This window comes from Hyla sarda, chromosome 12, assembly GCF_029499605.1.
Source record: "Hyla sarda isolate aHylSar1 chromosome 12, aHylSar1.hap1, whole genome shotgun sequence".
In the NCBI taxonomy this organism is placed as follows: domain Eukaryota; kingdom Metazoa; phylum Chordata; class Amphibia; order Anura; family Hylidae; genus Hyla; species Hyla sarda.
Genome location: NC_079200.1, coordinates 67,326,481 through 67,338,445, shown reverse-complemented (window position 1 = coordinate 67,338,445; position 11,965 = coordinate 67,326,481). Strand labels below are relative to the sequence as shown.

At 43.0% G+C, this 11,965-nt stretch overlaps 1 protein-coding gene across 1 annotated transcript in view; it reads left to right on the top strand.

Moving 5' to 3' along the window:
• The first annotated feature begins 21 nt into the window (after positions 1 to 21).
• ZGPAT (zinc finger CCCH-type and G-patch domain containing) overlaps positions 22 to 11,965 on the top strand; it is a 33,526-nt gene continuing 21,582 nt past the window's right edge. The window contains exons 1-5 of the mRNA XM_056549357.1: positions 22 to 161; positions 1,120 to 1,694; positions 4,186 to 4,319; positions 4,404 to 4,562; positions 10,907 to 11,026. Coding sequence (XP_056405332.1) covers positions 1,156 to 1,694; positions 4,186 to 4,319; positions 4,404 to 4,562; positions 10,907 to 11,026 — 952 coding nt within the window. The 5' untranslated portion in view covers positions 22 to 161; positions 1,120 to 1,155. The remainder of the gene's footprint in view (positions 162 to 1,119; positions 1,695 to 4,185; positions 4,320 to 4,403; positions 4,563 to 10,906; positions 11,027 to 11,965) is intronic.

Sequence of the window (11,965 nt, the reverse complement as noted above, 5' to 3'; positions counted from 1 at the left end):
TTATAGAAGATCGTGCCCGGCCCGAGAATAACTACTGGAAAATGAGCGGCCGATGGGAACGGCGTGTGGTCCACAACAAAATGGCGGAGGCGGTGTTACCAAAGAGCTCTAGGGTCGGTGACGCCATTTAGCGGGTGTCATGGCGTTTCTGTAGGAACCTGGTAAGAAAGATTTTCAATGGCCTTGTTAGTGTTTACAGTGTAAAGTTTCTACACTCATGGTTTGCTGTAGGACTACAAGTCTCAGCATATGCTGACAGCCAAAAGTAGCCACCTTGAGCCTGTTGGCTGCCAGGGTATGCTGGGAGTGGGTGGTTTTGCACAGGTTGGGGGCACTGCCAAATAGAACCTCAGCTGTCAGGATATGATGGGAGTTGTAGTCTTACAACAGCGTGATCCCTGTCCACAGATTGTATGTGGTATCACAGCACAACCCTATTGGCACTGAGCTGCAATACCTGACATAACCCATACATAGGGTTGACACCTTTCTTGCAAAAAAAATACCGGTCATGGTAATTTGCATAGTTAATTATATATGCGCGAAATCACAGGATACAAATATGCAGGGAAAATTATTCTAACCCCCTATAACTTTTATTTCTCCTTTTATAAGGGCCTGTATGAGGGCTGTTTTTATGTGCCCCAATCTGCAGTTTTTAACAGAACCATTTTTGTTTTGATGTGACTTTTTATTGCTTTTTTTTAATAATTCGGGAGTTGCAGTTAGTTACTAACTATAACTCCCAGAATGCTCTGATATCGCCTGTGGCTGCCCCCAACATAAACTACAACTCCCAGCATTTTGGACTATATAGTAGTATATAGTATAGGTTAGTGTTTCCCAACCATGGTGCCTCCAGCTGTTGCAAAACTACAACTCCCATCATGCCCAGACAGCCAACAGCTTTCTGAGCATACTGGTATAGTATATGGTGCAACATTTTGGGAGTTGAAGGATTGGTTGGATACATTCCCGCCATTACAAGGACAGTATTTTTGATATAAAAATACTGTCAGGGTGGCCAAAATACCCATACAGTGAGTGCCGCTGTTTCTGAAGGAAGGCAGCCATGTTTATCTTATCATTGACAATGCTTGTTGATGCTTCCACCTCCAGATTGGAGCTCGCTGAGCCATCTTGTCACCAGAAGCCATGGATGAAGAGAGTCTTGCCTCGGCTCTACAAACCTACAGGGCTCAGCTGGAGCAGGTGAAGCTCGCCCTCCATAATGACGTGGACCCGTCGCAAAAGGCAGACCTTACCCAGCTGGAGGGCGACTTACAGCAGCTCATTGAACTGACAGAGTCCAGCCTGTTGTCTGTGCAGAAGTCTAACCTTCTGTCTGCTCTGGGAGAACCATCATCCTCATCATCTCCGGATGATGAATATGAGGCCTTCAAAAGGGCGATCACCGAGGTAAGCAATGAAGATGAACCTCTGGAGACATCGGGTCCAAATTCTGAGGAGGAGGAGGAAGAAGAGGAAGAGGAGGTCAGTGGAATGAAAGTAAAAGCCCCTTACTACAGCACATGGGGGACGTTAGAATATCACAACGCTATGGTCGTGGGCTCAGAACAGATGGAAGATGGAGGTTCCGGGGTCCGAGTTCTGTATCTTTACCCCACACACAAGGCTATGAAACCCTGTCCCTACTTCCTGGACGGAAAATGCCGCTTTAATGAGAATTGCAGGTGAGTAAAAAAAAGTGCAGCACAGAGTGTTTCAGAAGAGGAAGGAACCTATTCAAGTATAAGATATTAGTGAGGACAGGAGCAGCATGTGGAGTGAAAAGGTGGGAGGTTATGGAAGAAAAACAGGAGTCCTGCACTCACCGTCCAAATTCTGATCAAACAGCTCCCAACTCGCTTTGCCTGATGTGCCGGATGGACCAGCCCGAGATGGGAGCTGTTTGATCAGAATTTGGACGCTGAGTGCAGGATGCCTGTTTTTCTTCTTACTCTATAGTAAAATAAAAAGGTTTGCACTACAGCACTTACAGGTGTACGGGGTCCTGTGCATGAAAACGGGACAAAGTGTGGATGGAGGTAAGAGAAGTTTATTACACAGTATTATAACTTGGTATCATGGCTGAAAGGCTGAAGAAAAAAAATCATGGAATAACCCTTTAACTTTAAACTGACGAACTAGGCATCCAGGTTATCTCTAGGAACACTCGTGCCTTCTCTTTATATTGTATCCTTGTTTATGCATCTCATAACTTTTTGGACCTCTTTCAAACATGCTATTAACTGCTAGATTCGATGTACAGATGTGGAGTCTGGGTTGCCCGGTGGGGCTATCCAGATGTCTGGTGGAAATTCGACTTGGTGGCTAGGTTGGCGCATGCCCCCGAGGTACCACAGAAGCAGTGTGAAGTTTAAAGTTTTTATTTCATGTGCAGAACGTGTTTCGAGGGGGAACCCCCTCTTCGTCAGGTTCAACTTTATTAACTGCTAGATGACACAGGATCTACCTGCATGACCTTGCCCTCTGAGCCTTAATGCACCAGGGCATACCTCTATGTCCTGGAGCATCAGATGTCTATGAAGCAAGCTCCGGAACTCTGTCAGTAGCCAGGCACCCACCACTAATGACAGAAAATGGCAAGCCAGCCGCTGCATGTCATTAACCCTTTAGACACCATGGAGCAGTGGGTTTGGTGGTGCTCATCGGACCCCAGCTGCGCGATGGCGGGGATGTGATGTGATGAGTTGGAATGATGGCAGAGGTCCCATTACCCTTCACCTTTCACCAGATCATCACTCCTATGATAAAGCTTGGGCTAACGTTGTACAGTGAATGCCATCTAATGATTGCGTATAATAGTCCCCTATGGGGACTTAAATTGTATAAAGAAAATAATAATTGTTAAAAAGCTCCTTTCCGTAAAAAAAAAAAAAAAAAACAGCCCTTTTCCCATTTAAAAAAATAAACGTATTACCGTCTGTGGAATTGTCCAGACTATGTCCCGCATAAATGTAATAAAATTGTAAACGACAGACATTAGTATTTTTGGTCAAATCGTATATCAGAAAAAAGTAAAGAAGTCCTGTGAAAACAAAAATGGAAACGATGAAAACTACAGATCATGGCAAAAAAAAAAGTAATATAGGTCAAAATAGGGCAATTGTAAGCATTCTCATTTTAAGAAAGTTAGACTTTTTTTAAGTAGTACAATTAACCTACAGAATGAAGATAACATGTCAATTTTGCAATAAAGTGCACTCTGTAAAAACTACCCACCCCCACTCCCACCAAATAAAAAAAAAAAAAAAAAAACTGTTGCAAAATTGTGGTTCTTTTCCATTGAAATAAATGGCTCCTGCTGTTCTCCGCTACCGTATATGTCGGCATTGTCACGATTCGGCTGGCAGGAGGTGGATCCTCTGTGCCAGAGAGGGATTGGCGTGGACCGTGCTAGTGGACCGGTTCTAAGTTACTACTGGTATTCACCAGAGCCCGCCGCAAAGCGGGATGGTCTTGCAGCGGCGGTAGTAACCAGGTCGTATCCACTAGCAACGGCTCAACCTCTCTGACTGCTGAAGATAGGCGCGGTACAAGGGAGTAGACAAGAGCAAGGTCGGACGTAGCAGAAGGTCGGGGCAGGCAGCAAGGATAGTAGTCAGGGGCAACGGCAGGAGGTCTGGAACACAGGCTAGGAACACACAAGGAAACGCTTTCACTGGCACAATGGCAACAAGATCCGGCGAGGGAGTGCAGGGGAAGTGAGGTATACATAGGGAGTGCACAGGTGAACACACTAATTAGACCAACTGCGCCAATCAGTGGCGCAGTGGCCCTTTAAATCGCAGAGACCCGGCGCGCGCGCACCCTAGGGAGCGGGGCCGCGCGCGCCGGGACAGGACCGACGGAGAGCGAGTCAGGTACGGGTGCCGGGGTGCGCATCGCGAGCGGGCGCCACCCGCATCGCGAATCGCATCCCGGCTTGAGATCTGACCGGGGCGCTGCAGTAGCGAGGATGTTGCGAGCACTCCGGGGAGGAGCGGGGACCCGGAGCGCTCGGCGTAACAGGCATCTCATGTCTGAGAGGCAGAACTCAGTATGTACAGAGCCTTATATTGAGGTTCCCTCTCCTATAAGCAGATTTGGTCATTAAGGGGTGGGGGGGTGGTGGTATAGACAAAAATCTAAAATGTCTAACGCCTTTCCTTTTGTGCTTAGGTTTTCCCATGGACAGGTTGTGTCCATAAATGAACTCCAAGTCTTTGAAGAACCAGATCTGAGCAATGTTAGGATTGACACCCCCTGCCTTGCCAAACATGAGGATGGCATCTGGTACCCAGCACGAATTATTGGTAAAAGCTGAAGCTGTCACGATACCCACTATGTGTGCTCTTTGTATCACATATTGACTGTTCATTCCTTTTCTCTTTTTAAAGATATAGACGACAATTTCTACACTGTGAAATTTGACTCTTTGCTACTAAAAGATGCTGTTCTAGAAGCTGACGCCATTATACCTCCTCTGCGAGAGAGCAACAGTTCATCCTCAGAGGATGAGGACCTAGAGGGAGAGGAGGAATCTGGGTATGCCAGAGGTAAATATAACTCTGTGTTTTGCCTACCTGTCATGATCTTGTTACATTTTATGATCCTCCCAGGTCACTGCCTCCATCATGATAAACCACCCCCTGCCTTTATTTTTATTGTTAGTTTTCTACCTTGATATTGCTTTGTATTTTTTTGCTCAGTCTGTCAGATTCACAGACTGGGATGGGGCATTACCCAGCAGGTGTGACCTCATCTGAAGCCATACAGGGGAGAACTTCCTCCCTCACTCTGCTACACACAGCCCAGAGCAGTTTAGTGTGAGATGAGCTATGATTGGATAAGGCTGCACACACTCCCCACAACATTTCCTGATTTTGGACTTCTGCAAGGCCAGCAGGAGTCCAAAGTTTGTGCAAAAGATGGGGGGGGGGGGGGGGGGGTGTGCTCTTGACAAGTAGGGAGACACCTAGTGTCAGCTTTTTTATACAAAAATAAAACATAGAAAACTTCATTTGTTTTTCTTTTTTTTGAACAAAGTACATTAGAAAGATTTTTTTATTTACCATAAGGAGTGCGATAGCAAAAATTAGTTTTAATGAGAGTGCCCTTTAAAAACATTTTTTTTAAATATAAAATTTCTTAATGTTATGTAACTGGTGTTTGAAAACCGTACAATCTCGCTTCACTAGTCTATTTGCTCTCAGTGAATGGGAGAATAAACTTCACAGCTAAAAGTCTAAACCATTTTTTGTGAGCCAATAGTCTGGACTGATATTTTTTCTAAGTATCCGCTCAAGAGGAGAAATAATTGTGCTCCTGCGGTACAGTACTTAGCTCCCAGGTGGGGTCTAGATGGGATTTAAGTATAGCAAACCCTAAGAGATGAGTATGTTTTTAAGTTTTCAATGTCTGAATGTGAACAGGAATGTTTCCGTTCTCTGACAGTAAGCAGAGATCTTATTGTAATACTTTCTAAACTTTTTTTTTTTTTTTTTAAATGAACTGGTGACAGAAAGTTAAACAGATTTGTAAATTATTTCTATTTAGAAACCTTAATCCTTTCAGTACTTTTTAGCAGCTGTATGCTACAGAGGAAATTCTATTATTTTATAATTTTTTGGTGTTGTCCACAGTGCTCTCTGCAGACACCTCTGTCCGTGTCAGGAACTGTCCAGAGCAGCATAGGTTTGCTATGGGGATTTACTCCTGCTCTGGACAGTTCTTGAAACAGGCATCAGGTGTCAGCAGAGAGCACTGTTGACAAGACAAAAATGAAATTCAATAAGAATAGAATTTCCTCTGTAGCATACAGCTGCTAATAAGTACTGAAAGGATTAAGATTTTTTAATAGAAGTAATTTACAAATATGTTTAACTTTCTGGCACCAGTTGATTTAAAAAAAAAAATTTCCCACCGGAGAACCCCTCTTAATGCTGATAGGATTTTAATATCGGGTAATTGGAAAGAACCAAACATACGGACTGTCAAAGATTGGTATAAAGAGGTTTGCACCATCCAAGACTATGAAAAAGCTTATTGGAGCAGCTATAGAAACTATGCCAAATACTGAGAAATTGATCGATACATGGTATCTGACACTTGATTGGTGAATAAAATAGATAGAAGATTTTCCCCCAAATGCAGCACGCCTCTTGTAAACACTTCTCACGACTAGTGTGACTATATACAGTGACCCCCCCCCCCCGACCTACGATGGCCCGGCCCCGACATACGATAATTCCAACATGCGATGGCCTCTCGCATGTTGAAGGCAGCATCAACATACAATGCTTTTGTATGTCGGGCCATCGCATAAACGGCTATCCGGCAGCGCAGACTGCTTCAGCTGCCACCGGATACCCGTTTATGGTTCCCCGTGTGGTCTGCTGACGATCACTTACCTGTCCTTGGGGCTCCGGAGCGATCGCCTTCGGGATCCCCTGCATCGTCAGCACTCTCCATCGTCGTCATCACGTTGCTGTGCACGCCGTCCCGTCATCCAATAGGAGCGGCGTGCGTGGCGGCGATGGAGAGCGAGGATGCCGGGGAAGCAGAGGCCTTGCCGGAGCGTCGGGGACACCCCGGGGACGCGGCGACAGCGATGGAAGGCGACATCCAGGGCAGCAGTGACGGACCGGAGCGGCGGGGACATGTGAGTATAACCTCCAATACCAGTGGTCTTCAACGTGCAAACCTCCAGATGTTGCAAAACTACAACTCCCAGCATGCCCGGACAGCCGTTGGCTGTCCGGGCATGCTGGGTGTTGTAGTTTTGCAACATCTGGAGGTCCCCAGGTTGTAGACCACTGTCCTATACTTTACATTGCACCGATCCCTCAACATACGATGGTTCATTTGGAACGGGTTATCATCGTATGTTGAGGGACCACTGTATTCTTTAATGGTGTAGGATTGCAAAAGAGAAAGGCAATTTGAGGCCTGGTTTTATGCCCTTTTGATACTGGCAAATAAACAAATATGTATATTGTTTTTCCACCTGTAAATCAAATTTATGTTTGTGTTCAAGACTTGAGGTGGATAATGCAGACTTTTGCATGTCTTATTAATGGTCTATTCACACGTACAGTATTCTGTGCAGATTTGATGCGCAGGATTTTCTGCTGCAGATTTCATTGTAAACTGAACACAGCTTGAAATCCTCCGCATCAAATCTGCACAGAATACTGTACGTGTGAATAGACCCTAAAATTTTATTTTCTTTAGGAGTAAAACATAAAGAGTATACAGTAAAATGATGAACTATATTAAGCAGTTGCAGAACGCTTTGTTAGGCAGGGATTAAAGCGTTCTTGTCAAACTTTTGTCATGTTGCACTGACATGGAAACATTTTAGATCGGTCAGGTGCTGAGGCCGCCGCAGATTGTTAGATGTAGTCAGGTGATGCACCCTTTACTCCCTGGCTATAGCTCAATGCCCTGCTCGGCTCTCAATGCAGGAGACAGACTACATACACTATGTCATACTTATTGTAGACCAAAAAATAAATATGAATCACTATGTTTAATAGAATAATAACATGGCAAAGTGTTCACCATGTTGTATGAATTCTAAGAAGGCCTAAACGGAGTTCATTAAAAGATCACAGAATGTTTGTAAAGGTGTTATCTGTCTAAAACAAGTCTCTAAGGAAAGTCCTGGAGAGTGAAACTCAATGGGGGAGATTTATCAAAGGATTTAAACTGTTTTTTCCTGTCTAAATTTGTTGCAGTCTAAATATGTGCGACTTTTTTGCGACTTTTGCTTTAGAGGATTTTTAGAACATGATGATTTCTAGTCTATTTTAGACAGAAAAATACATTGGTGTTGAATTTATCAAAAGCGACTTTTCAGCGACAAGTCGCATCGGCTGAAAGTACGCTGAAATGTCAGACCATGCTGGAGCAGGTTTAAATACAGTCTAAAGGATAGATCCCAAAGTCCGCGCACAGAATTTATCAAGAGCCGTGCGCCTTTTGATAAATTAAGCGCACAATAGACCAGCCTAACCCTCTGTGGTTTGGTCTATATTGATGCGGGACATAGACAGCTTTGATAAATCTCCTCCATTGTCTATTATCTTGACTCCAATGGGGGGGGGGGTCTTCTCAGTACTCCTGGATACAGGTGTGTGTGTGTGTGCGTTTATCAATGGGTTGTATTTGCATTTATCTGTATCTCTGGTCATCTATTTGAGATGCCTGAGAAGTATCAATGGCTTTGTAGTACAAGGATGCTGATGTGTATACAGGTGGTAAAATGGCCAAAATAATCCTTTACATCTATAACACAATTATAGTAAATTAATGTTTAGCTGTGATGTCATGTAACTAGACATGTGACTAGCCCTGATCTCCACACACACCCCCACCAGTCATCATTGGATAATATGATATTTGTTGGGTGGATCTTGAAGTCAGAAAAGAAGCTAAAAGCAAGTGTAAGGAGGACAGGGGGAGGACTGACAAAGAGAAATACAGGACACCTAGAGAGGTACATCCTCGTCACAGAAGTTCCTAGAGGCTACCTGAAGGGGCGGAGCCATGAAGAGTCAGGGAGAGAACTTGATGCTATAAGCCCATTCTTCTCTGATAATCGGTTATGACTACAGGCGTTCCCATGGACCCCAGGCAGCCATCTTTCTTTTCTCCAGAAGTACTCTCGGTGGGAAGATACACAGGTTTCTTATTTGATTAAGTTACCTCATTTTTAATGTGGACAGAATTATGTTATGTATAGTAGCAGACCTGGCTTATATATAACCTCAATTATGAGATGGTAATAGTTATGGATCGACCGATATCGTTTTTTTAGGGCCGATACCGATAATCTGTGGCCTTTCAGGCTGATAGTCCAGTATAAGTTATCGGCTATTTCTCCACCCCCCCCAGTCCCGAAGAAGCCGCTGCAGATCATTGATTTAAAGCGGGCGCTTTAAATCAATGAACTGCAGCGGCTTTGGCTGAATCAGAGACCACCGCCACCACCCGCTTCTGGGGGTGGAGTGCGGTGGGGGGGCAGTGCGGGGGCGGGACATTAGCGGATTATCGGCAAGGTAATTGCCGATACTGAGAACGTCAAAATTCGTGAATATTGGCCGATAATATCGGCCAAACCGATAATCGGTCTATCCCTAGTAATAGTAGTTTATAAGCCACACCCCCTTCTACTGCAGATGAACCGGGCGCGTCTTATGGGGATCAATGCAATGATCATGTTGCATATTAGCATAGTGTGATGGGATCCTACTCTGCTACAACACATGGCATAATTTCCATGAGGAAACTTAATTTAAGTCTTCCTAATTAGTTGCATACTATTAATTATATTTAGCACTGTATCTTACCAGAGATAGTTGTGGTTAGAACTGGGCCGTGTTTATTCCCATTTTATATATGTAAAATGCCCATTAGATATCATGTAATGTAATGATCTCTACACAAAGTAATATATGGATATCTGAACTAACCTACTTCTGTGACTAAGTTTAATGTTGTTAAATAACTTACTAATACTTCATTTGTTTATATCTGACATTATGTCATTGATATTCTTTATATCATTTCATTTATTATCCCGGTCTGTTTATTACTCTTTAATGTTAATCAATTGTAACCAATAAATGTACATATCATTTTTATAATAACTGCATTATTATTTTATTATATTACAAAAGTTACTTCTACCACTACTTCAAAGAACTCATATCTGGGAAAATAGTCGGGCCCAGATATGGTGAATTGCATTGTTTGTATATTTTTGGCAATTCAGAACGGTCATAATATTTTTCATATTTTTGTTGACCATAATTAATAATTCATTATTCATAAATGAGTTATTAACCCCGACAACTATAATGGAGCTAGTCTCCTGCAGTCAGACAGAGGGCTGAGCTGGTGGAGCAGCACGCATCACTGGGCTATATGTAACAATCAAAGGGTCTCAGCACTGAGCCCCCCAACTGATGTAAACTTTTGATGTACCTATGTCAAAAATGTAATAGAAGGGAATCAGACAGCAGCATCGCCAGCCTTAAACCTGAATACACAGGTTAAAGGGGTATTCCAGGAAAACACTTTTTTTTTTTATATATATATATATATATATCAACTGGCTCCGGAAAGTTAAACAGATTTGTAAATTACCTCTATTAAAAAATCTTAATCCTTCCAATAGTTATTAGCTTCTGAAGTTGAGTTGCTGTTTTCTGTCTAACTGCTTTCTGATGACTCACGTTCCGGGAGCTGTGCAGCTCCTATGGTGATATTTTCCTATCATGCAAGGGATATTCTCCCATCATGCACAGCTCCCGGGACGTGACATCATCATTGAGCAGTTAGACAGAAAACTTCAGAAGCTAATAACTATTGGAAGGATTAAGATTTTTTAATAGAAGTAATTTACAAATCTGTTTAACTTTCCAGAGCCATTTGATATATAAAAAAAAGTTTTTGCCTGGAATACCCCTTTAATAGTGCGGGTGATGCTGATTCAAATGCAGTTTACCTTGTAAAAGTTTGTGCAGTTCTTAATGTTGTGCCAACAAAGCTTCTCCTGCCCACTTTGGGCGATAATTTCTCCCTTTGGTTCATAACTGAACCCCCTTTATCCATATTTATCCCTCTTCCTTAGCATGTTCGTTAAGGGGGCAGATTTATGGACTAAATGTGGCCTGAAGAAGCATTGCTATTACAGCATAAAGAACATCTTCATTGCTCGGACTAATTTGCATATATTATTTTCTAATAATCACAACAGAATGGCTGCACGTCAGCACCATTTATTAACCTGTGTATTCAGGTGATGCTGCTGTTACATAAAACTGGAAAACCCCTCTGTTTGTAGTCTGTCCTTTTTATAAATGTGTCACTGACTCTTCTTTCTGTTTTGCAGTACTGGACAGTGGAGAGGTCGGGGTTACTCCCAGCAGTACTGAGTTTGCAGGATGGGAGGCTCACACCCGTGGGATAGGGTCAAAGCTCATGGCTCGAATGGGATATGAGTTAGGAAAAGGTGAGTGTTTATGTGGCTTTGTCCTCCAGGAACATCTTCACATGTTGTATTTAGTCCTTTAAAGGGGTTATCCAGGAATAAAAAACAGGCCTTTTTTTCTTTCAAAGAGAGGGCCCTCCTTGTCTCCACTTTGGGTGTGCTATTACAACTTGGCTCCATTCACTTCAATGGAACTGAGCTGCAGGACCACACCCAACCTGGAGACAAGGAGGGCGCTGTCTTTGAAAGAAAAAAGGCCTGTTTTTAGATTTCTGGGTAACACCTTTAAGGACACAATCCATTTTGGCCTTAAATGGGCACTGTCAGATTCAAAAACTTTTTATATGTTGTACATCTTGGCAAAACATTAACCTTTCTATTATAATTCATAAGAAAAATTTAATTTCCTTTTTATAGACATCATGGCTTATAAAATAGTAGCTTTGTCTAAGCTGAAGCACAAGCATGGAAAAAGGCCAATAAGGGCTTGTTCACACGGCCGTCTGTCCCCGTTCTTTTATCCCTGTTTCAGTTCCGTTTCTGCAGACTGTAAACGGATTAAAACGGTTTTAAAAAAATCCCATTCATGTCAATGAGATTTTTTTTACAATCCGTTTACATCCCTTTGCACCCGTCTGCACTCCTTTCCGTTTTTTTCATGGAAGAAAAAAAACAGAACATGCAGTATTTTTTCTTCCGTGAAAAAAATGGAAGAAAACACGGACATCATAATTTTAACATTGAAGTCTATGGCAAACGGATGAACCTTTAATGTCAGCCGTTTGCACCCTGGTTTAAAATATCCGTAATTACATCTGAACATGCTCAGAAGAGGTGACATCAGCAGACTCCTACAGTGTTGTGGGACTACTACTACTACTCCCATCATGGAAACAAGTCTGTTCCATGATGGGAGTAGTAATTCCCCAGCTGCGGGAGTCTGCTGGTGGCTGAGGGGAC